The 22,073-nt window shown below is 37.6% G+C and overlaps 1 protein-coding gene and 1 pseudogene across 2 annotated transcripts; both read left to right on the forward strand.

Annotated features, from left to right (window-relative positions):
• The first annotated feature begins 170 nt into the window (after positions 1–170).
• On the forward strand, positions 171–21,902 carry ARF4 (ARF GTPase 4). Of its 2 annotated transcripts, XM_028110379.2 has the most exons (6): positions 171–665; positions 9,485–9,565; positions 10,042–10,151; positions 14,971–15,042; positions 18,712–18,837; positions 20,948–21,902. In XM_028110379.2, exons 1-6 carry the CDS (start codon positions 599–601, stop codon positions 21,032–21,034), a joined length of 543 nt encoding a protein of 180 aa, XP_027966180.1. In that variant the 5' UTR covers positions 171–598; the 3' UTR covers positions 21,035–21,902. The 2 variants fall into 2 exon arrangements, with proteins under 2 accessions (XP_027966180.1, XP_087884098.1); XM_088027972.1 differs by lacking the exon at positions 14,971–15,042 and having other exon boundaries at positions 173–665.
• LOC148165117 (centromere protein H pseudogene) lies at positions 15,598–18,390 on the forward strand (annotated as a pseudogene).
• Positions 21,903–22,073: the final 171 nt, after the last annotated feature.

The following is a 22,073-nucleotide window of genomic DNA, read 5'->3' on the forward strand; positions in this document are numbered from 1 at the left end:
CTAACCCACAATGCACAGAGCGCCTTTCCGGAAGTAAGGACTACAACCTCCTGGAAGTATTTATCCGGGCGGAAGCGTTTCGCCTAGAATATGATTGGAAGTGATCAACCGAAGCATTGTGGGACTTTGTCTGTCTCCCAGTACGCATGTGCTAATTGGCTTCGCCCCGCGGGTCCGCGTCCCGGAGGTGGCGGCGGCCAGAGAATCGCGTCGGCGAAACTGGCCAATCCCTTTCGTGCGCAGGCGCAGTGGTTTGGCCAGCACCGGAAGCGCAGGGGGTTGGGGCGGCGGTGACGCGATTCTGTCCGCGTTGGAGGGGCCGGGCCGCAGCTGGAGTCGCCGCGGCTACCGCGTGACGTGGCATAGCAGAAGCCTAAAACGCCAAACCCGGAGCTGCCGCGCCAGTCGTCGAGCAGCGCCCCGTTAGTTCTTGTTCCAGAGCTTCGTCCGACACGCCGGCTAGCGAGCCGCTTCTGCCGCCCTCTTTCTCCCTCAGCTCTTCTTCCTTCGCTCAGTTTGTTGGGAACGTGAAAGGAGAAGGCCCGGGGACGCCCCAAAACCCCTTCTGTTCCTGCCCATCGCAAGTGCCACTACTGCCATGGGCCTCACCATCTCCTCCCTTTTCTCCCGCCTCTTCGGCAAGAAGCAGATGCGCATTTTGATGGGTGAGTGAGGGCCCAACTACCGAGGGCAGGCCGGGTCTCGGTGCTTGGGGAGGCCACGGGGCCTGTTTGTCCCTCCGCCCGCTCTGGTGGGGGAGGGGCGGCAGGCTCGGGGTCAAGAGGAATCCTTAAGGGGGAACAATGGGGCGATAGGTGGGCGGTCGCCCCAGATCTAAGAGGCCGGACAGGGGCGCGCGGGACAAGGTTTCTTCCTTCTGGCTTTGGCTTTCTTTACTTGATCTTACTGAAAGCCGGACAGGATTGGGCGGAGATGTGGGGGAAGCGAACTCTTCTGATCTCGCTAAGCCCGGAAGACACTGGCGAGGCCCGTTCTGAGAGTGCGGTCTGGCTCGGGCTTCTCCGGTGTGGGCCGCGGTCAGGACGGAGGCAGAACTACTCCAGTCTTCCTCCTCCCCCTTTCTGCTCCGGGTACACACACACTGCACACTCCAGTGGTATGTGGCGCGAGCGGTCTTCGGGAGCCCGGAGCCGCCCGGGACAGGAAGTGACCAGGCCCAGAGCGGTGGCAAGGGAGCACCCTCGGTTTCAGAAGAGTCCTCAGCGCTCACTTCGCCAAACTTCGCTCTGGATTCCGCTTCATACTCTTTTCCTTGTTAATGTCCCTGAAAACTGAGTTTATCGTGAATCACCTTTTGGCCACTCTCAAAAACTGAATATGTTGGTTTACTGTCTTTGGTTTTCAAACTAATTTTTATCTAGCTGGTTAAGGTTTAATGGAAAAACTTTTAAAGTTAATTATTTAAGCCGATAACAAATTTCCAGTAACTGAACATTGTGATCCTTAATTTTAGGGTAGCTTTGTTAAATAATAATTACAAAGCGCTTTTTAAAAATCTCTTTTGGAAAATAGGCTTTTGAAAACTGCTCTTCAGTGTCTGTTTTGTTTTTTGTTTTTTGTTTTTTTAGCTGAGGGAGAAGGGGCTTGCCACTTGGGTGATGTAAGCAGCCCCTCCCCCATATTACTGTGAGTTGTCTCTGCATCACAGCTAAGGTCTGTAGACCTCAATAATGCAAAAAGGAGCTTCTCTAAATTAAACGTTGAAACTTACCGGTTCATCAGGAGCTTGTTTTTTTAGAGTGGGGAGGAAGTTATATTTTCTAGTTCTACTACCACTGAAAGTTTTCCAAAGCAAAATTCAGTAGTAATTCGAGGTGTATGAAGGTTACACATTTAGTTCTTTTTTCTCTTAACTGTTACTTCTAGCTCCTTTACAATTCATGGAATGGTTGTTAATTCATTCATAAAGATAGGTCAAAATGTTTTCTCTAAAAAGTTTTTTAGATTTCATTTATGGAGACAATTTTAAAGGAGGGCAAGCATATTAAGTTTTTAAGGTGGCTGAAAGTTGACAGTCTAAAAAGCCTCTGAAGTCATTGGGAGGACTTTGGACTGTGATAATTGAATTTCCAGGCCGTTCCTTAAAGAAATTAACTAGTTCCTAGGTGTGTTCCTGGGAATGTACTATGTTGGTCCTTTTACTTAAGATTGATTGTAAATGAATTGCTGTGTTTCGTATCCTAAGTCTTTTGTGATGGCTTAAAGTTTCAGCAGGAGAAGAAAAGTAGAGTTATGCTATAACCACTTTCCTAAATTTACTATATTAGGGGAACATTTCTCCTTCTACCTCCAAAAAATAACAATTGAAAGAAAATGGAAAAGTATTTAACTTTGTGCATTTGTGCAAGAGATAGAAGTCATGATTTGGAATTACTTTTTTAATGTTAAATGTTTTATTATTCTGGTTTCCTGTTCTTGTTTTACTCTTTAATTTTGGGATAATCAGGTTTCCTTGATTAAAAACACTAAAGTCACAAGGTCAAGTTTTATAGTAACTCATCAAATGAAGCATAACCTTAGGATATTGCATGGATAGGGAATGAGGTGATTTGGAAATTTGATAGTTGATTTTTTTTGTCTAGCTTTATAAAGTGACTGCATAAATAATCACTCTTAAGGTCTCTCTCTATTCAAGTTTAGAATTGAGTTAATGATTGCTTTTTTCATATTAATGTTCTCTGGCAGATATGTGTGCTTCCTTTACCTTTATAAGGCTTATATAAAATTCATACCTTCTTGAGTCAGTGACTTTTTCAGACTTTATCATTTTAAAGTGTTACTGAAAGATAGCAGTTAGCTCATGAGTCTGGTTTGCCAAATTACTGTGAAGATTAAAATTTTACACTTGTTCTCCCAGAAGTTCAAATAATTTTAAATGGTGTTTGAACTTAAGATTGTAGTTAATTAAAAACCAATGCAGTGTTTTAAATGTAATGTCACTTAAAGTATAGATTGACAGAAATTGTCTAGTTTTTTTTTTTTGAGAAATCACTCGTGTGAATATTACTGAGCTTAAATTCAAAGATGATCAGTTTCCATCTGAGATTTCCCATGGAGCCCTGCATTACCTTATTTTTAGACTGATCTCCAGTGTCTTGATCTGTGATAAGATGTAATTTTGGGAAATGATTCCCCAAGTTTTGTTTACATTGGAAAACACTAATGTGTTCTGTAGAGGAATTATTAATTCTAAGCTTTTTGAACTTGTGAGTTTTTGCCTATTGAAAAGCTGAAAAAATGTTGCTTTTTAAAAGATTGCTAATAGTATAATTCTGTATTACATGTGACTGTGGTTTTGGGGGGACAGGGGAGGTTCTTCTATTTGCCAATTTGAAAAATACTACTAATATTTTAAGTGAGGCTTCAAGCTAAAGAGTGGCATTTCATGCTTTTTCCCTAGCATATTTTATAAATTTATTATGTGATTTTTAATTTTTTGTCCTCATTCTAAAAATAACGTCTTTTTTTAATTTTAAAAGAATAAAGTAATAACTATAATTCTACCATTTCACTCTTGTTAACATTTATTATATTTACTGTCAGGTTTTTAAGAGGAAATTGGAGTTCGCTCTTTTTGACTTAGCTTATGAGCATTTTCTCAGGTCATTAGTTGAAAACATAATTGGCAGCCTTTAAAAAAAAAAAGCCCTTCTGATTAGTTATGTGATATAAGGAAACAATAGAAAAGGCAAAAATCTTAGGTTGATGCCTCTAGAAGTTGATACAGCCGTTTTTAGATGTACCCTCTGGCATTATTGCAGATGGCTTTCAGACTTTGATAATTTGCTGCTAATTAACACATTGATCAAAGTGCAGATATTTCTGATCTGTTGGGTAGAAGTAAAATCTAAGCTTATAATAATTTTTCTGTACACTTGGTAGCCTCACTTTCAGTTTTGATGGTCAGACTTCTGAGGAATTAGGTAAAATACTAAGATACTGTATGTCCACCAGAAAAACCTAAAGGCAAGATGGCAGTGTATAAATACCATTTGAGAGCTCTGGTATAGACTTAGGGGTTTTTGGTTTTTGGTTTTAATTTTTTAAAAATTGAGATGTAATTCATGTAACATAAAATTTATCCCTTTAAAGCATATAGTTCAGTGGTTTTACTATATTCACAAACTTGTGTCACTGTTGCCCATCTTTTTTTTTTAAGAGCACATGAGTTGTGTGTGTGGGAGGGGGGCAGAGGGAGAGAGAATCTTAAGCAGGCTCCACGTGCAGCGCAGAGCCCAATAGGGGGCTCAGTCCACCACCCTGAGATCATGACCTGAGCTGAAATCAAGAGTTGGGTGCTTAACTGACTGAGCCACCCAGGTGGCCCACCATCACCAGTATCTTAATTCTAGAACATATTCATCAGCCCAGAAAGAAACTCTATACCCATTAGTGGTTACTGCTCCCCTTCTTCCCCAGTTTTTCTGCAACCACTCATCTACTTTTAGTTTCTGTGGGTTTGTCTATTCAGGATAGTTCACATAATGTAATCATACAATGTGTCCTTTAGTGCCTAGCTGCTTTCATTTAGCATAATGTTTTAAAGGTTCATATTTTATCGTGTGTCAGTACTTCATTCCTTTTTAAGGCTGAAGAGTAATTCCTTTCTGTGAATATACCACATTCTGTTTATCCATTCATCATTTGATGGAAATTTGATTGTTTCCACTCTTTGTTATGTGTAATGCTGCTGTGAACATTTGAAAAGTTCTTGTAGGGGCATATAATTTTAATTGTCTTGGGTAAACAAATACCTAGGAGTGGAATTGTTGGGTTTTGTGTTAACTATATTTAACATTTTAAGGAACTGACAAAACTGTTTTCCATTTCAGCTACACCATTTTACATTCCCATCAGCTGTGTCTCAGGGATCTAACTTCTCCATAAGACTTGGGGTTTTGCATACGTCTTCTGCTGTGATTCTGGGGACATTTCTGAACCTCAGATGCTGCGTTTGAAAAATAGAGGGTAGTTGTAAGGTTTATATTACAAAAATGTATGGAATCACCTAGTGTGGTGCTCAGAACACAGTAAGCACTCAATTTAAATTATTTTTAAATAATTATGAAGTTGTATTTTAAGCTTCCTTGTAGAAAATTGAAAGATAAAGGAAAACGTGAAAAAGAAAAATACTCTGTGTGAAATTTTATCCACCTGAAAATATACTTTTTTCATCCCAGTCTCCTTTCTGCATTTTTTTTTTTTCCAGTTTGAGATCATGGAGTCTAGTGTCTTTAACTTAAAATATAAATATTTCTTGCTGCCACACTTTAGTAGATTTAATGATTGGCTAAGAGTTTTGGGGTAGTTTTGTTGCTCTTAAGACTTTGGTCAAAGTGCAGGTCCAGTTAGGGAGAACAAGTAATTCCAGTATATCTTTCAATACAGTGACTTGTTTATGGGGGTTAAAGGGAGGGAGGACATTACTGGAATGTACAGATTAGTCTTATCTTGGCTAGGTGAGAATTGGTTATAGTTTCATTTTGTGGAGAAAACTCACTGCCTAGTATTGCAACATTAAGGAAAGAGGTACTTGAGAAATGACTGAAGTAGCACAAAATTGTTAGACCAACATGTTTTTGAGAAAAGAGCTATATAATGAGTTTTAAGTGATGGTATATGCATCTTTAATCTCACAGTAGAAATCCCTTTATTAAAAAAACTTCTGGTTTGCATTTATATAGCACTGTTCTTTTTTTGTGCAACTCGAGATATATTCATGATTTTAGAATCTTATATGTGGCTGTGAGCTTTTTAACTGTTATCTTACAATTTTTATTTTAAAAATAACTTATTAAAAAGCCTTATGGTTGCATTATTTTGTAAACACTTGCCCCCTTTTTTTCATTAAGTATATAAAATATATTCAAGACTTTTAAGCAGTCATCGATACATCAGGAAATGTAACCAGGCCAACGTATTAATAAAGGAAATCTGCTACTTTGGATTCTTTTTTTTTTTTTTAATTTTTTTTAAAGATTTATTTATTTATTTGAGAGAAAGAGAGAGAGAGCACATGAGAGGGGGTAGAGTCAGAGGGAGAAGCAGACTCCCCGCTGAGCAGGGAGCCTGATGCGGGACTTGATCCTGGGACTCCAGGATCATGACCTGAGCCGAAGGCAGTCGCTCAACCAACTGAGCCACCCAGGCGCCCTGGATTCTTTTTTAAAGTAACACATGTTTATTGTGTGAAGAAAATTCTAACTTAGAAGTAGAGTTTTAGTTATGCACGCAATCAGGTGTTGGCAGTTTCATTAAAAATTGGGTTACCTCTGTGCTTTTCTATAACTTAAAATCGTCATATAATAATTTGTCTTGGGTTTCTTTCATTCTGTGTCAGTATTTTTGGATTTAAATTGTTTTAGTGATGGTATGAGGTTCAGTTGGACTTCCAGTGAGGACTAGCATGTGCCATAGTTCTCAAAACCTAACTCAGGTGGGGCGCCTGGGTGGCTCAGTTGGTTAAGCATCTGCCTTCCACTCAGGTCATGATCCTGGGGAATCGAGTCCTGCATAGGACTCCTTTCTCAGGGGGGAGCCTGCTTCTCCCTCTCCCTCTGCCGCTCCCCCTTGTGCTCTCTCGCTTTCTGTCAAATAAATAAATAAAATCTTTAAAAAAAACACCTAGCTCATGTTTTTTTAATCAGCCGTAGTTTCGTTTCTTCTGACTTGGGCTTAATCATATTTTGGCTTACTTTTTTATTGATTTATTTTTTTGTTTTTAGAGCACTCGTGCAAGTGGGGGAGGGGCACGGAAAGGGAGAGAATTTTTTTTTTAATATTTTACTTATTTGATAGCATGAGCACGAGCGGGGTGAGGGGCAGAGGGAGAAGCAGACTTCCTGTGGAGTAGGGAGCCCAGTGGGGGGCTTGATCCCACGACTCTGGGATCATGACCTGAGCGGAAAGCAGACACTTAACCTGTCTGAGCCACCCAGGCACCCCAAGAATCTTCTTATTTTTAATTTATTTGTGAGGGTGCCTGGGTGGCTCAGTTGATAAGCATCTGCCTTTGGCTCAGGTCATGATCCCAGGTTTGATCCCAGGTTTCTGGGATCGAGCCCCACATCGGGCTCCCTGCTCGGCGGGAAGCCTGCTTTTCCCTCTCGCACTCCCCCACTTGTGTTCCCTCTCTCGCTCTCTCTCTCTCTGTCAAATAAATAAAAATAAAATCTTAGAAAAAATTTGTGAGAGGAAGAGAGTACACACACACACACACACACACACACACACACACAAGCAGGGGGCGGGGCTAAGGGAGAGAGAGAGAGACTCTTAAGGACTCTGTGCTGAGCATGCCGCTGGACACAGGGCTCATCTCAGGGCCCTGGGATCATGACCTGACACGAAACCAGGAGTTAGCTCCTTAACCAACTGCACCACCCAGGTGCCCCAGAGAGAGAGATAATCTTAAGCAGGCTCCACATCCAACACAGACCAATTCAGAGCTCAATCCCACCATGCTTAACTGAGCCACCCAGGCGCCCCTTTTAACTTTGGTACTTAAGGGCAAATTTTGCTTTATTTTAAAATTTGATCAAAATCACCCAAGAAGGACTTATTCTCTAAAGAGACAGCTGCTTTTTTTAAATTTAATTTTAATTAAGTTAATTAACATATAGTATATTATTAGTTTCAGAGGAAGAGTTCAGTCATTTCTCAGTTGCTTATAACACTCTAACATCACGTAGAAACAGGTTTTTCAAACAGTGAATGATCATATTGTTCTTCCCATCGTTTTCTGTATTTTTACTGAAAATATCAAACTTTAATTTTGTTTCTTTGTGTATGTTTTAGAATTAGATTTTCTGATTTTTTTTTTTTTTTTTTTTTTTGGATACTGTCCCGTACTCAAAAAACAAAACACCTCTTGGGGCCAGTTGGTTTTTCTTGTGCCCATGAGTGAGGGCTTAGTTGCTCACTCTGTCTAGTAAGTGTCATAGTATTTTGGAAAGAATAAACCTGAATATCTCAGTATGAAGGAGTAGGGAACACAGTTTAATTAGAAGACACAGGATATGAAGACCTAAATTGCCGGAGTGTACAGAGAGATCGTAAAGCTACCTTTGTAGGGTACAGAGCAGAAAAGGTGGTTATATGGGTAGAAGGGGTCTGAAATTGCCTATAGCCTTTAGTTCTGTTTTGAACTGATAAAAATTAAACTTACTTGCACAGTAATGTAAATTAGGTAAGTGGGGTGCTTTCTGTGTGTGTTTGTTTTCTTTAACTTAATAGCATTTGTTTCATGTACCAATCAAAGTCATGCTTTGATTTAAATATTTAAAAAGCAACCTTGCTTAAATCATGAAGTTGAATTCATTTCAAAATCTGCGATAGCGTAAGGGTGCCTGGGTGGCTCAGTCAGTTGAGCGTCTGCCTTCGGCTCAGGTCACGGTCCCAGGGTCCTGGGATCGAGCCCCGCGTCAGGCTCCCTGCTCAGCGGGGAGCCTGCTTCTCCCTCTCTCTCCGGCTGCCGCTCTGCCTACTCGTGTTCTCTCTCTCTGTCAAATAAATAAATCTTAAAAAAAAAAAATCTGTGATAGCATAAATCTAGTTGGCCATATGTGATGTCCAATGATGCATTCAGTGAAGTTGTTAGATATTAACCTTCCGTTTAGAAGGGTTTAACAATGTAGAATATGTTGGTTTTGAGAGATTCATACTTAAAACGAGCATTTAATTTGCTCATCACTATCACTGTAGTGAAGAAGTATACCCTCTTATTCCAGGATGGATTTTTTTTTCTTCAGAAACAAGCACATTCTTCCCTACTTGTATCTGCTTCAAAGGAATTGTTTTAAGAATTTAGACATTAGTTACGTTGGAGATGAATATGATAAGGCCATTTTTTACAACCCAAATTAACCAATCTTTTGTTCTTATTTCTGTGCATTTGATGTAGAAATGAATTTAGGTGGGGGTAATATTGGCGTCATCTTCCTTTATTATTATTTAAGGACACTAGTGCATAGTTAACATTTTTTAAGATAATTTTTATTCACTTGTTTTTATGTGTTCTCTGATTCAATTTGTAACTTGGGTTTTTAAAAATGATAGTAGTTCATAGAATTAATAAGGATTGAGTTAGAAAATATCTTAGATTAAATGATTCAATCTCCTTGTTTTACAGTTAATTTCTCTGGTCTCAGTTTCCTAGAGTGACGTTTTTAAAGACACTTAACTAATTTGTGGCAAAGCAAATCTAGAGACCAGAGCCTGAGTCAGCCAGATACTCTTTTCTTTTCACTACTACATGTTGTCTCTCTAGGTCTAGAAGGAAAAATGGAAAGGCTTTCTGTAGCAAGTGTTGCCCTGGGGGATCAGAAATGAAGTAATTTCATTTCTAACTCATTTGTGCCTTGACCAGTCGACTTTTGCTTTCTAACTATAAATTTGTTGTAAAATTAATTCTTAGTGTGTGTGCTTTTGGTCTAGATTTAAAAATTTTAATGTCTTTTTCTAGTTGGATTGGATGCTGCTGGCAAGACGACCATTCTGTATAAACTGAAGTTAGGGGAGATAGTCACCACCATTCCTACCATTGGTAAGAAAGTTTGCAGATGACTTTAATTTATACCATAATATATTATAAAATGAAATAGAATATGGTTTAATTTTGAAACAATTTTTAAGGCTTTATTATTTTAGAGAGCTTTATGCTCACAGAAAAATTGAGAGGAAGGTACAGAGATTTCTCATAAACTCCCTACCCCCATGTATATATAGCTTCCTCCTTTATCAACATCACTCACTCGAGTGGTGCATTTGTTATAACTGATGAACTTCATTGACATAATCATCCAAAGTCCGTAGTTTACCTTAGAGTTCACTCTTGGTGTTGTGCATTCTCTGGGTTTGGACAAGGGTACTGTGGCGTATATCTATCATTATAACTGGCTTAGGTTTTTTCAGTTTTTTGATTATCTGGGAGATTTTTAAAAAGCAATTCTGAGAGAATTCCACAGTAAGGGGTTTTGTTTTCTTAATGACATTTTGCACAACTGTCTTTTTTCTTTGTAGGTTTTAATGTGGAAACAGTAGAATATAAGAACATTTGTTTCACAGTATGGGATGTTGGTGGACAAGATAAAATTAGGCCTCTCTGGAGGCATTACTTCCAAAACACCCAGGTAAGGAATGCTATATACAGTTTGTATAACTTTTCTTTATATGTTTTATGCCTTAAAGTTTCTTTTGCTGTCTACTATTTAACTGAGTGTTGGCATTCTTATATGAGTTGGCATTCTTATCACTACTTACATATTCTTCAGTGAACTCTCTCACTCATGCCTTTGAAGGCTAAATTACCCAGGATGGAAGAGTTACATAGCTATCATAACAATATTTTGGCAGATTAGGTGGAGGTGGTTCTCAAGATTGAATTAGTTCTGTTTGTTTCTTTCTTAGTCTAGAAAGTAAGGTCTATATAACTTTCTGTCATTTTAATTTTTAATGAATAAAAAGCAATTAGTAGTCCTTCATTTAGCCCAGATAAGTGTTTACCTTATTAAAATACATTAAGAAAAAAATATACTGGGGTTCCTAGTGGTGTAGTCGGTTATGCGTCTGACTCTTGGTTTCAGCTCAGGTCATGATCTCAGGGTTGTGAGACAGACGCCCCCCTGTTGGGCTCTGCAGTCACGCAGAGTCAGCTTGAGATTCTTTCTACCTCTCCCTCTCCCGCTCATTTTGTCTCTCTCTTTCTAAAATAAATAAATCTTTAAAAAATATATATATTGATGTAGATCCATTTCATTGACTTATAAGGTATTTTTATATTATCATGTAGTATATAGTGGCATGGGAGACACCTTAGTAATCCTGTGAGTAGGAGTTCTCGAATTCGGCTGCACATTAGAATCACCTGGGGAGCTTTAAAAAAAATTAAAAAATTAAAAATCTCAAAGTGTTGATCGTTTATTAGCTCCATACCAATTGAATTAGAATCTCTGGGGATATAAACTAAGTATCAATAATGCTTCTCAAATTTTGATGTGCATATGAATCACCTGGGTATTTGTTAAAATACAGATCAATTTAGTAGGGCCTGACTAAGGCCTGAGATTCCGCATTTCTAGCAGGTTCTCAGGTGGTGGTGGTGCTGGTTTGGGACCTTACTTTGAAGAACAAGGCTGTGGTATAAGGTTTTTCAACAGCATTGTTGATATTTCGGACTGAGTAACTCTTTATTGTTGGGTGAGGGGAGGTTCTCTGTACTGTAGGATGTTTAGCTGCATCCCTGGCTTCTACCCACTAGGTGCCAGTAGCAAACCCCCACCCCCCCAACCCAGTTGCAGTAACCAAAAATATCTCCACATATTGCAAAATATCCTCTGGGGACAAAATTGCGCCCACTTGAGAACCACTGCTCTAGTCTAATTCTTACATAGGAGCAAGCTGAAGCTTGGAATGACTTACTAGGACTGGAGAGGTTGGTTCTTGTTCCAGATTTCTCTTTAATCTCGTTCCAACTCAGTTTTGTTTACTACCACAGGAGAGGTTTCTCATCAGTTTTTGTTTACTACTGGAGTTGATAAATACATTTTTTAAGTAATGTGTGATGTTACAAGCACTTCATTTATGTTTAAGTTGTGCAGATGTCATTCTTGTTCTTCAACTCTTAAAACATAGTATGCAAGCGAGGTATATTGCCACCAGGTGGCAGTGAATAACCTAGGTGAGTTGGCTGGAACTGGTCTACTAGGTTTAAGTAGTGTGTCCTGTTAAATAAGTGGCATGCTTTTTTATTTAAAAATTGGAATATTTCTGTTCATTAGCTGTGATTAGAAAAACCTTTTTTTTTAAAGATTTTATTTATTTGACAGAGAGAGATACAGTGAGAAAGGAAACACAAGCTGGGGGAGTGGGAGAGGGAGAAGCAGGCTTCCCGCCAAGCAGGGAGCCTGGTGTGGGGCTCCATCCCAGAACTCTGGGATCATGACCTGAGCCGAAGACAAACGCTTAACGACCGAGCCATCCAGGCGCCCTGAAAAGCATGTGACTCATATCAAAATATGATACGAAAACTTCATTATGGAAATTGTCAAATATACACAGAAATAGAATAGCATATAAACTTTCATACATCTGTTACCCAGCTTCAATTGTTAGGATATGGTCAATATTGTTTAATTGATGTTTTTCTCTAATGTACTTCACCTTTTGGATTATTTTAAAGTAAGTCATAGTCATTTCATTTAGGGAATATGTTTTTGAGGTAAAATTAGGGACAAAGTAAAACTTGGCTAATCCTTAATTTGTAATTCTTGATAAGAGTAACCCTAGTCTTAACCTAGATTTGTTTTAGAATGCTTTGTATGTAATGTACTTTTGCATTTTTGTTCTTTTGTTTTTTTGGGGGGGTGCTTGTGCATGTGGTGGGGAGGGGTAAAGGTAGAGGGGGAGAGAGAATCTTAAGCAGGCTCCATGCCCACCATGGAGCCTAGCATGAGACTTGATCTCACAAGCCTGAGATCATGATCTGAGCCAAAATCAAGTGTTGGACACTTAACTGAGCCACCCAGGTGCCCCATTTACTTTTGAGTTCTTGAGATTAGATCCATTCCTGGCCTCTTTGGATCACCTTACAATCAAAAGTCCCAAGTACTTCTTCCTAGAGAACTCACGACTACAGGTGGAAGTTTTATGTCTTACCTGATGTAATGTCAGCTAAGCTCTTAAACCAGCTTTTCTAGCATTTCTGATCAGTTCTATTAGCTATAAAATTGAAAAGAAATGAATATTGTTTAACCATGCTTCTAACTTAACAAGCCAGGACACAGTATTTATTGTAGTAAATTCCTCTTCCCTCATTAGATAATTCCAATTATTTTGCTGTTCTAAGTAAGTAAATACTTGGCCTTTTAAGTAGTCTTTTATTATGGCCAAACTTATCTTTAGAATCCTAGCTTTTTTATACTCTTGATTCTAGTTGTACCAGGAAGTGAATAACCGAATTTATTACTGACATACTTCTTTCTCTCAGTAGTATTACTTTGGAACTGATAGCATTATTTACATTTTAAAACAAAATAAAAATGGATTGTTAGTAGTACAAATAAAATTGGATCCCTTTTGGAGCCATTGCCTCTTCTAGAGGGATAGATTTTAAAAAGGAATAACTTTTGGAATAGGAGGGAAGGGAGGAGACATTTACTAAAGCCTGTGATAAGCCAAGTGCAATACTAGATTCTTTTATACCTTTATGATTACATTTAACAGGCTTATAAAGTTGGCTGCCATGGTTTTATTTTTATAGAAGAGGAGGCATGTTCCAGGATTAGGTCATTTATGTAATAAGTAGTCTTGAGATTTGAATTTGGATATCTTTCCATTATGCCATACAGGCTCTCATAGTACCAAAAGTATTTTCAAAGATTAGGATGTTTAAAATGATGGTTTCCAGCAGAGACAAAGGAAATGGGTTTGAAATCTGCTAGACCAAAGAAAATCATCACTTAATGACCATAGCCAAAAATAAATATTAGGTACCCTGGCAAACTCAGTACTATGATGGTACTGAGGTGTACATACAAAATGGAGTAGCTCTTTGCCCTAAGTGGATTTTATGCTCTTGGCGGAGTTAATCTATTTATTTATATAAATAAGCAAGCACAAGACAGTTTGTGATTATGTGACAAATGTTCAGAAAATAGTTCAGTGGTCAGGGTTGTGGGGAGAATAATATTTAAAGTAATCTCTTTATTAATAGGAATAGATTTTTAACAAAACTATCAAGGTACTCTGCCCTCTCTAGTTGAAAATTTTATACTTTCCCATTTGAAAGTTTTTAGAAAAGTCTTAACTGTTTCCTTAATCCATTTCTTTTCTAGAATAGAATTCTAATGTTTGTGACTATCTGATAAGAATGGTTACTACTTTTCTTTTTGTTAAGAATTTCATATTTGGGGGCACCTTGCTGACTCAGTCTATAGAGTATGTGACTCTTGATCTCAGGATTGTAAGTTAAAGCCCCACCTTAGGCCTAGAGTTCACCTAAAAAATAAAAATAAAAAGAATTTCTTATTTGATCAAGTCAACAACATTGTGGAGCAGGGCTTACTTTTCTATAAGAAGCATACAAAAACTATTTTGTGTGCCCCTTCCCCCTCTTTTTTTTTTTTTAAGATTTTATTTATTCATTTGAGATACAGAGAGAGAAAGCATGAGCAGGGAGAGAGGCAGAGGGAGAAGCAGGCTCCTCACTGAGCCAGGAGCCCATTGTGGGGCTTGATCCCATGATCCTGGGATCATGACCTGAGCCGAAGGCAGACACTTAACCATCTGAGCCACCCAGGCACCCCCCCTTTTTTTTAAAAAACACTTTATGCATGATTTTGACCAAATATGCTAATTCAGTCAGTAAATTCATGCATCTTTAGGATCTTTGGTTGATTCTTTTTCCTTTTGTTCCCACTTAGTGACCATTTTGCTCCTTGGACTTATCTGCACTTAACATGCAAGGGAAGAGGGATAAAATTTATTCATAGTGTAGTTGAGAAAAGTGATCAGTTGGTTAAGAGTAAGATTTTTTTTAAGACTTTTTTACTTATTTAGAGAGAACATGTGAGTGGGAGAGGGGCAAGAGGGAGAGGGAGAAAAAGAATCGTTAGCAGACTCCCGTGCTGAGCGTAGAGCCCCATGAGAGACTTGATCCCATGACCCTGAGATCATGACCCGAGCCGAAATCAAGAGTCAGATGCTCAACTGACTGAGCCACCCAGGCACCCCCCAATTTTTTTTTTTAATAACATAAGTTAAAATCACAAATAGTACTCAAATCTATTTTTAGTACTTCAGGCACTGTTCTTTTTTGTTGTTCTTTTAATAAGGAGACATTGTCTTCCAGATGTTTAACTCTGTGTGGTTCTTCTGTCTGTACTTATGTTTTATCTTTAGTGTCTCCTTTAAGGTTAACTGTTGCAATTTATTTAAATAATTTTTCCCCAGGGTCTTATTTTTGTGGTAGATAGTAATGATCGTGAAAGAATTCAGGAAGGAGCTGAAGAGCTGCAGAAAATGGTAAGAATATTTTTTTAATTTATTATTTCCAAGATGTGTTTTTCAGGGTGACAGTGGTAGTGTTAGTGGTTGGTACATCTTACTGTGATTAGATTACACAAATTATTTCAGAGCTAGAAAGAACCTTGAGAAACTGTCATGACAGGTTCTTAAGAACACACATAAAAATCTCCTATAGAGCTTTTTAAAGAACACACAGAAGAGTAGCTACTTCATTAAGTTGGGAAGAAGGCTCAGCTTGTTTTTAGCATGCTCCACAGGTGATATGTCTCTGGTTGAGGATATCTCCATTAGTCCAGTCCTTTATTTAATAGATTAAAAATCTGTAGTTTGGGAACTTATGTGATCTAGGAATCTTGGTTCAAACCCCTTGTTCCCAGGGTCTTTGGGTTTGGTTTTCTCTATTCTATACCTATATAATATATACTTTGAAATATTGCATAATAGCAGCCATGATAAAGAATTCCACCTGAAGATAGTAGCATTTTGGTTGATACGGTATTTAGCTTTGCCGTGTATCAGATTGTTCTCATGTATGGTTGACCCTTGAGCAACATGGGGGTTAGGAGTGCTGACTCATGGCCCACCCACCATATGTACAGTTGGAAATCCACGTATAAGTTTTGAGTCCTCAAAAACTTAACTACTGCTTTTGCTGGCCACAGTTTAGTGGTGGGAATATTGCCTCCTGAGGCCATGCCTTCCCGTCCTAGGTGACAGTTCTTCGTGCCAGTCATAATTGTAACCCAAAGAGCAAGCAGCTGCCAAGCCCTCCAACTCTGGAGTGGGAGGTGGGGAGGGTGGGCCAGCACAGGTCCCCAGTGTCCAGGTGGTGCATCCCAAGGACCACTTGACCCTGCTGCTCAGGCTGAGAGCACAGACAAAATAATAACTCTTGGAATATAAATCAGTAGTTAATGCAAATGAAGAAAAAACTCCAGAACAAATCATGCCAGATAAGCAAATTGAAGCTAGAACTGAGGACCTGGAAAATGAAATTGAAGTTAAAAATTGCTTTTGAAATGAAAAAAGCTCGCATTAAAGGATGCAACTTTCAACTACACTTAAGAAAAACCTGGAGAAAACCCCAAGTGTGCTCATGGATAACATGAAACATGTATTAAAGCTAAATTAATAATGAAATCACACCAGGAATCTTGGAATTTGGAGGAAAAGCTGCTTGATGTTGGGAAGATGAGATTAGAACAGATGCTTAGAAAATGTTTTAGGAATACAGACTGAAAAGAGCAAACAGAACGATGAATTCAGACAATATGGAAAATTCAGATGAGATAAAGACCATACCACAAAACCTACAAATGGAGATACAGTTTACTAAAATTATTCAGAATGTGTTCCAGAACCTCATTTAGGGAGTAAAGGCAATTGGGCAGAGGATTTTGCCTTTAAGGAAACTGTTCTACAGCTTGACAAGAATCTCACTGTGCCCTAATAAGAATTCTATTTTGTCATTTTTTTGTTTTGGTCTTTATATGTCATTTAAATAGCAGATTTCAAGTAAAATTCTTTTTAATGTTTTTGGAACTATTGTAATACTCCAGTTTTTTTGTGGCTTAGCACTTTAACGTGGAATCTGTTGTTTTAAATATAAAGTGACTGGCATACTCAAAAAGAATCTGAGAATCTTAGTCTTGGGAGGGTTCCAAAAGACATCTAATCTAGCTTTCCACCAAATGTGGACATTTTCTCTGCAACATTCCTGGCAGTCCCACCTCTCATTTGGAATACTTCTATGCATTTGTCAGTCAACTAGAATATTAGAAAAATTGGAAAAGGATATCCACATCGTGATTTTTTTTTCCAACCGTCAGTTGTATTTTAATGAAATCTCATTTTAGATTTATCTCTCACACAAAAAAACTAATAGCTTACTCTTGTCCTTACCAATAACACATGATTAACATAATTTTGAATGTTATATGTATTGTATATTATATTCTTACAATAAAATAAACTAGAGAATGTTATTAAGAAAATTACAAGGAAGAGAAAATGCATTTACAGTAATGTACAGCAAAACGTCCATGTATAGGTTGATTCATACAGTTCATACCCATGTTGTTCAAGGGGTCAACTGTATTTATATTGTAAAAATTTGTTGAGGAATCTTGCTAGAGGTACCTTGTTGTGGTTTCAAACTTGGATAGCCATAAAATATTTACTGAAATGAAATTTTAATTCTCATTCATTGCTTCTAAGACTGTATTGCAGTTTGTAAAACCATTGTGCCAGTGTATGTGTAACTAAGTCACTGGTTGTTTGTCCGAGGAGTTAAATATCACCCCTTCTACTCTTTGTAAACAGCTTTATCAAGGTGTAATTCACATACCATAAACTTCACTCATTTAAAATACGTAAGTCATTGGTTTTTAGTTTATAGAATTGTGCAGACATTACCACAATCTAATTATAGAACATTTTTATTGACCCATGAAGAAATTCTCTAGAACTGTTAGTATTCCCCATTTCTTCCCCCAGTGCACCCCAGACTCCCAGCCTTTATGACTGCTAATTTACATTATATGCATATGCCTATTCTAGGCATTCATATAAATAGAATCATACAATATGTGGTCTTTTAAAACTTTTTGTTACTTTTCACTTAGCATAAATTTTCAACACTCATCCATGTTGTAGCATGTGTCAGTACTCATTCCTACCAGCGTCAACTCTTGTATTTCATTTATTACTATATTATTACTTATTATTTACTCTTGTATTATTTATTATTATACTCTTATATTATTCTTGTATTTTTTCACGATACTGCTAATGCCCTAGTCGTTGTACTGTCCTGCTGTTGTCTAGTCCTGCTGGCTGGAAAGGAATAAAAGTCCAAAAAGAATCTACGGGGGTGCCTGGGTGGCTCAGATGGTTAAGCATCTGCCTTCGGCTGAGGTCATGATCCCAGGGTCCTGGGATCGAGCCCCACATCGGGCTCCCTCCTCAGTGGGGAGCCTGCTTCTCCCCCTCCCTCTGCTTCTTCTCCTGCTCATGTTCTCTCTCTCTCTCTATCTGTGTCTTGAATGAATAAATAATAAAAAATAAAGAAGAATCTTATACTACTGAGTACCATAAGATTCTGCCATAAATATTTCCGTATGTGTTTCTTGTCCTTGCCAGTTTTTTTTTTTAAGATTTTATTTATTTATTTATTTATTATTTTTTTAAAAAGATTTTATTTATTTAATTGCCAGAGGGAGAGGGAGAAGCAGGCTTCCTGCGGAGCAGGGAGCCCAATGCGGGGCTCCATCCCAGGACCCTGGGATCATGACCCAAGCCGAAGGCAGTCGTCTAATCAACTGAGCCACCCAACTGAGCCACCCAGGTGCCCCGCCGATCCTGACTCTTAATGGATGATCATGAAAGCTGAAGTGAATGATTTACTTTAATGGAGTGCAGGAAGATTGGCTTGAAAAATAGTTTTGCTTTTTTGAAAGGCATATGATTATTTGCTTGGGATTTAAAAATTGAAGGATATGAGATTTAAGTGTCCCTGAACTTTATGTAGTGAAATTAGATTGATGTTTAATAATATATTTAATGTTGAATAATTGGTATATACAGGAAGACAATGTTTTACCTACTTTGTCACAGTGATTTGAGTTCCAGTTTGTTAGTTGTTAACATCTTAGCTTTTATTTGCAGCTTCAGGAAGATGAGTTGAGAGATGCCGTGTTGCTGCTTTTTGCGAACAAACAGGATTTGCCAAATGCTATGGCCATCAGTGAAATGACAGATAAATTAGGTCTTCAGTCTCTTCGTAACAGAACAGTAAGTATTTGGAGGTTCATATTAACCACCTGACTTTTAGAATTAATGTAATTGCTTAAGGAAGTATTCACTTTTAAGTACATATTAAGGAATTGTCCCTTTTGAACAGATAATGTGCACATCATTAAAAAAAAGATAAAGTAATATACTCTTACAGACATGAGCCCTTTCAGGCTTTTCTGTGTGTTCAATTTTTAAACTATGTTTTTTTTTTTTTAAAGAGAGGAGTAGAGGGAGAGAATCCCAGGTAGGCGGTACAGCCAGTGCAGAGCCCAATATGGGGCTCGATCTCATGACCCTGAGATCATGACCTGAGCCAAAATCAGGAGTTGGACACTTAACTGATTGAGCCACCTAGGCAACCCTCCATTTTTTAACTTTTAATATTTATCCTTTAAGGATCCAAATGTTTAGATACCTTTATTTCATTTGGTTTTTGTTAACTTTATCCTCAAAACATTTAGTATCAATAAAAGATGTACTTTATGAGAATTGTATAATCTAAAGATTGATATTGTTAATTTTAATTTTATATTTTATTTTATTATTTTTTTAAAAGAACTTATTTATTTGACAGAGAGACAGCGAGAGAGGGAACACAAGCAGGGAGAGTGGGAGAGGGAGAAGCAGGCTTCCCGCTGAGCAGGGAACTCGATGTGGGGCTTGATCAATTTTATATCTTTTAAATAGCTCTGCAGCAAGTATTTTGTAATTTGGTTTTCTTATTAAAACTGCAATATTTTTGCAGGCCTATTTTAGATAATCTTGTTTTATACTGTTTGCCTTTTAGTATTCCAAAGCTTATGAACTATCATTATGACATTAAACAAGTTTTTAATTTAAAATTAAAAGAAGTACTATGCTTGTTCTCCAGTAGCTTGTTGTAGATCAGTGATTTATATACTGGCAAAACACAAATACTGTTTTATATATAAAAATGATATCACAAACTTTAATGTGACTTGTGCTTTACAATGGTTTTTCACTAAGTTGTCAACAAGGCAGATAGTGTGCTGTGGCAATAACCGTATAGGCTGTTTGAGATGTCCCAGGCTGATTTAAACAAGATAAACTATAAATGATACCAGTTTTCAGTGCTGTGAAGAATTTGTACCTTTTTTTTTTTAAGCTTTTATTTATTTGAGAGAGAGAGAAAGCACGAGCGGGGGGGCAGAGGAGGGAGAAGCAGGCTCCCCACTGAGCAGGGAGCCTGATGTGGGACTCGATCCCAGGACCCTGGGATCATGACCTGAGCTAAGGCAGACGCTTAACCAACTGAGCCACTCAGGCGCCCTAAGAATTTATACCTTTAACCAGCCTTCTAGGTTACTGGAGTGTTTGGTATTCAAATAATAATTGGCAAGTGTGGTATACTTGCATTGACCTTGCAGTATTAAAGCAAGATCTTTATTGTAAGGCAGAATAAAACGGGTCAGTAAAGAAAAATAATAGAAATAAACTGTCCCTTAAAGGTAATTAAATTGCTTTCTAGATCTTTTTCTTGCTCTTTGTTAACATTTCTTGGCATTTCATATAGTTCCTGGTACCATTTTAAAAAGTGAAACTTTTTGGAATGCATGGGAACTAAAGATAGTGAAATTATCTGAAAAGCTTGATTCCAATATCCAAAATATTGGATCCAATATCCAAAAATCTTTTCAAAATTTTGCCTCCTGTACTCTGAACTTAGTTTTATTGGAAACGAGGGTTATAAAGACCTGGTGGGTACTTAATTAGTTACTAATCTTCCTATAAATGTTCTTTTTGGATTAAGGAGTACGTTGTTCATTAAATCTATTGAATGGGTAGAAGTAGCTTTAAATGTGACAGGAGTTTTGTGAGAAGCATGTATGAGAACACTTCCAATCTACAGTTACTGAGATTATTAAATATAAAAGTAATCATGAGATGTAAACTGTATTTACTCCTTTATTTCTCTAGTTTTATATATTAATTTTTTGTTTCCTTTTTTCCTATACATTGATGGTAACTGCTGACTCAGTATTACTCTTGGGCAGTTGGGGGAAATAATTTTCTGATCACAAAATTTTAAAGACTGGTTATATATAGTCTTTTGTTAATCAAGTATTTTCTTGTTCTTCCTTTACAGTGGTATGTTCAAGCCACTTGCGCTACACAAGGAACTGGTCTGTATGAGGGACTTGACTGGCTGTCAAACGAGCTTTCAAAACGTTAAATGAAACTGGATATCTAACCAAGGACACATTTGATAGAATTGGTCTAGGCTTGTTACAACAAAATTAGTTTGCATCTTGGTTATTAAACAGTATCTGGGACTGGTTTGGGCAGAATATTACAGCGTTTAAACTTATTTTGTTGCCAATTATTGTTGACCAAGTATAATATTGTTATTTAGCAATATGCTTGGTTTTAAAGAAATTCTCCTTAACTTGGGAAAAAAGTGTCCTCTTTTAATTGTAATTCCCTTAAGCCTAAATGCCTGGACATAGCTATTGTGACACCTTTAAATAAATCCGTTTTGAATGTTTTTTGAGCCCACAAGAAATAATGTTTTAAAGTTATCCCCTTGCTACTTTACTGATACCTTTATCATTCCTGGGACAGTCTGCTGATTTAAAAAATGTAGCATTCCATTTGTATTTATTTTTCTCCCTTGCCAAAAAGATCTTCTAATACTGCTTGTACCAGCCAGGGAAATGCTCCAAAACACTATTCAGATCTCTTGCACTGAGGAACTTATATTTCCCCCCCCTTATTGAATCCTGGCTTTCATCAGCCAAGCTTACCTTAGTGTGGTTTGGATTTGATAGCTAATTAGGTTCTGTGCTGGTTGCAAAGAGTTCATATTGAGATGATTTTTAATACCCAGCAGATTGTCTTCCTTTATATTGTATCTTTTTTATGTTGCATGTTGCTTTTTGGTATCAGCCTGACTCTTTGCCCAGTATATGATAGTTCTGCTGATGTTTTGTTTATCGGTGAACATATCTTCATTAAGAGTTTTTGGAAAACTCATCAAACTCAGTAAGTTTTCTTCATAACCCATTTGGAATTATTCCTAATAAAATGATAAAAATATGTAATTGTGTGTGTTCTTTTTGAGTCTTGAAGATGTTTGAAATGGATTTTCTTATTTAGCAAAGTTAATTTGCATATATTACATTTTGTGAACAATAATACAGGTCTTAGTGAGTTTACTAATTGTTTAAATTGGAAATAAGGTATGGGTTGCTATCATATGTGTAACAGTGGAG

The sequence above is a fragment of the Eumetopias jubatus genome, unplaced genomic scaffold (assembly GCF_037043125.1).
Source record: "Eumetopias jubatus isolate StellerSeaLion01/CBP00866 unplaced genomic scaffold, mEumJub1_p1.0 scaffold_1, whole genome shotgun sequence".
NCBI classification, from domain to species: Eukaryota; Metazoa; Chordata; class Mammalia; order Carnivora; family Otariidae; genus Eumetopias; species Eumetopias jubatus.

What these genes read in the sequence shown, in the direction of transcription:
- ARF4 (XM_028110379.2), top strand. Translation starts at nt 599, where the DNA reads ATGGGCCTCACCATCTCCTCCCTTTTCTCCCGCCTCTTCGGCAAGAAG. An exon ending in CACCACCATTCCTACCATTG is followed by an intron (nt 9,566 to 10,041) that starts GTAAGAAAGTTT and finishes TTTTCTTTGTAG; the next exon opens with GTTTTAATGTGGAAACAGTA. An exon ending in ATTACTTCCAAAACACCCAG is followed by an intron (nt 10,152 to 14,970) that starts GTAAGGAATGCT and finishes ATTTTTCCCCAG; the next exon opens with GGTCTTATTTTTGTGGTAGA.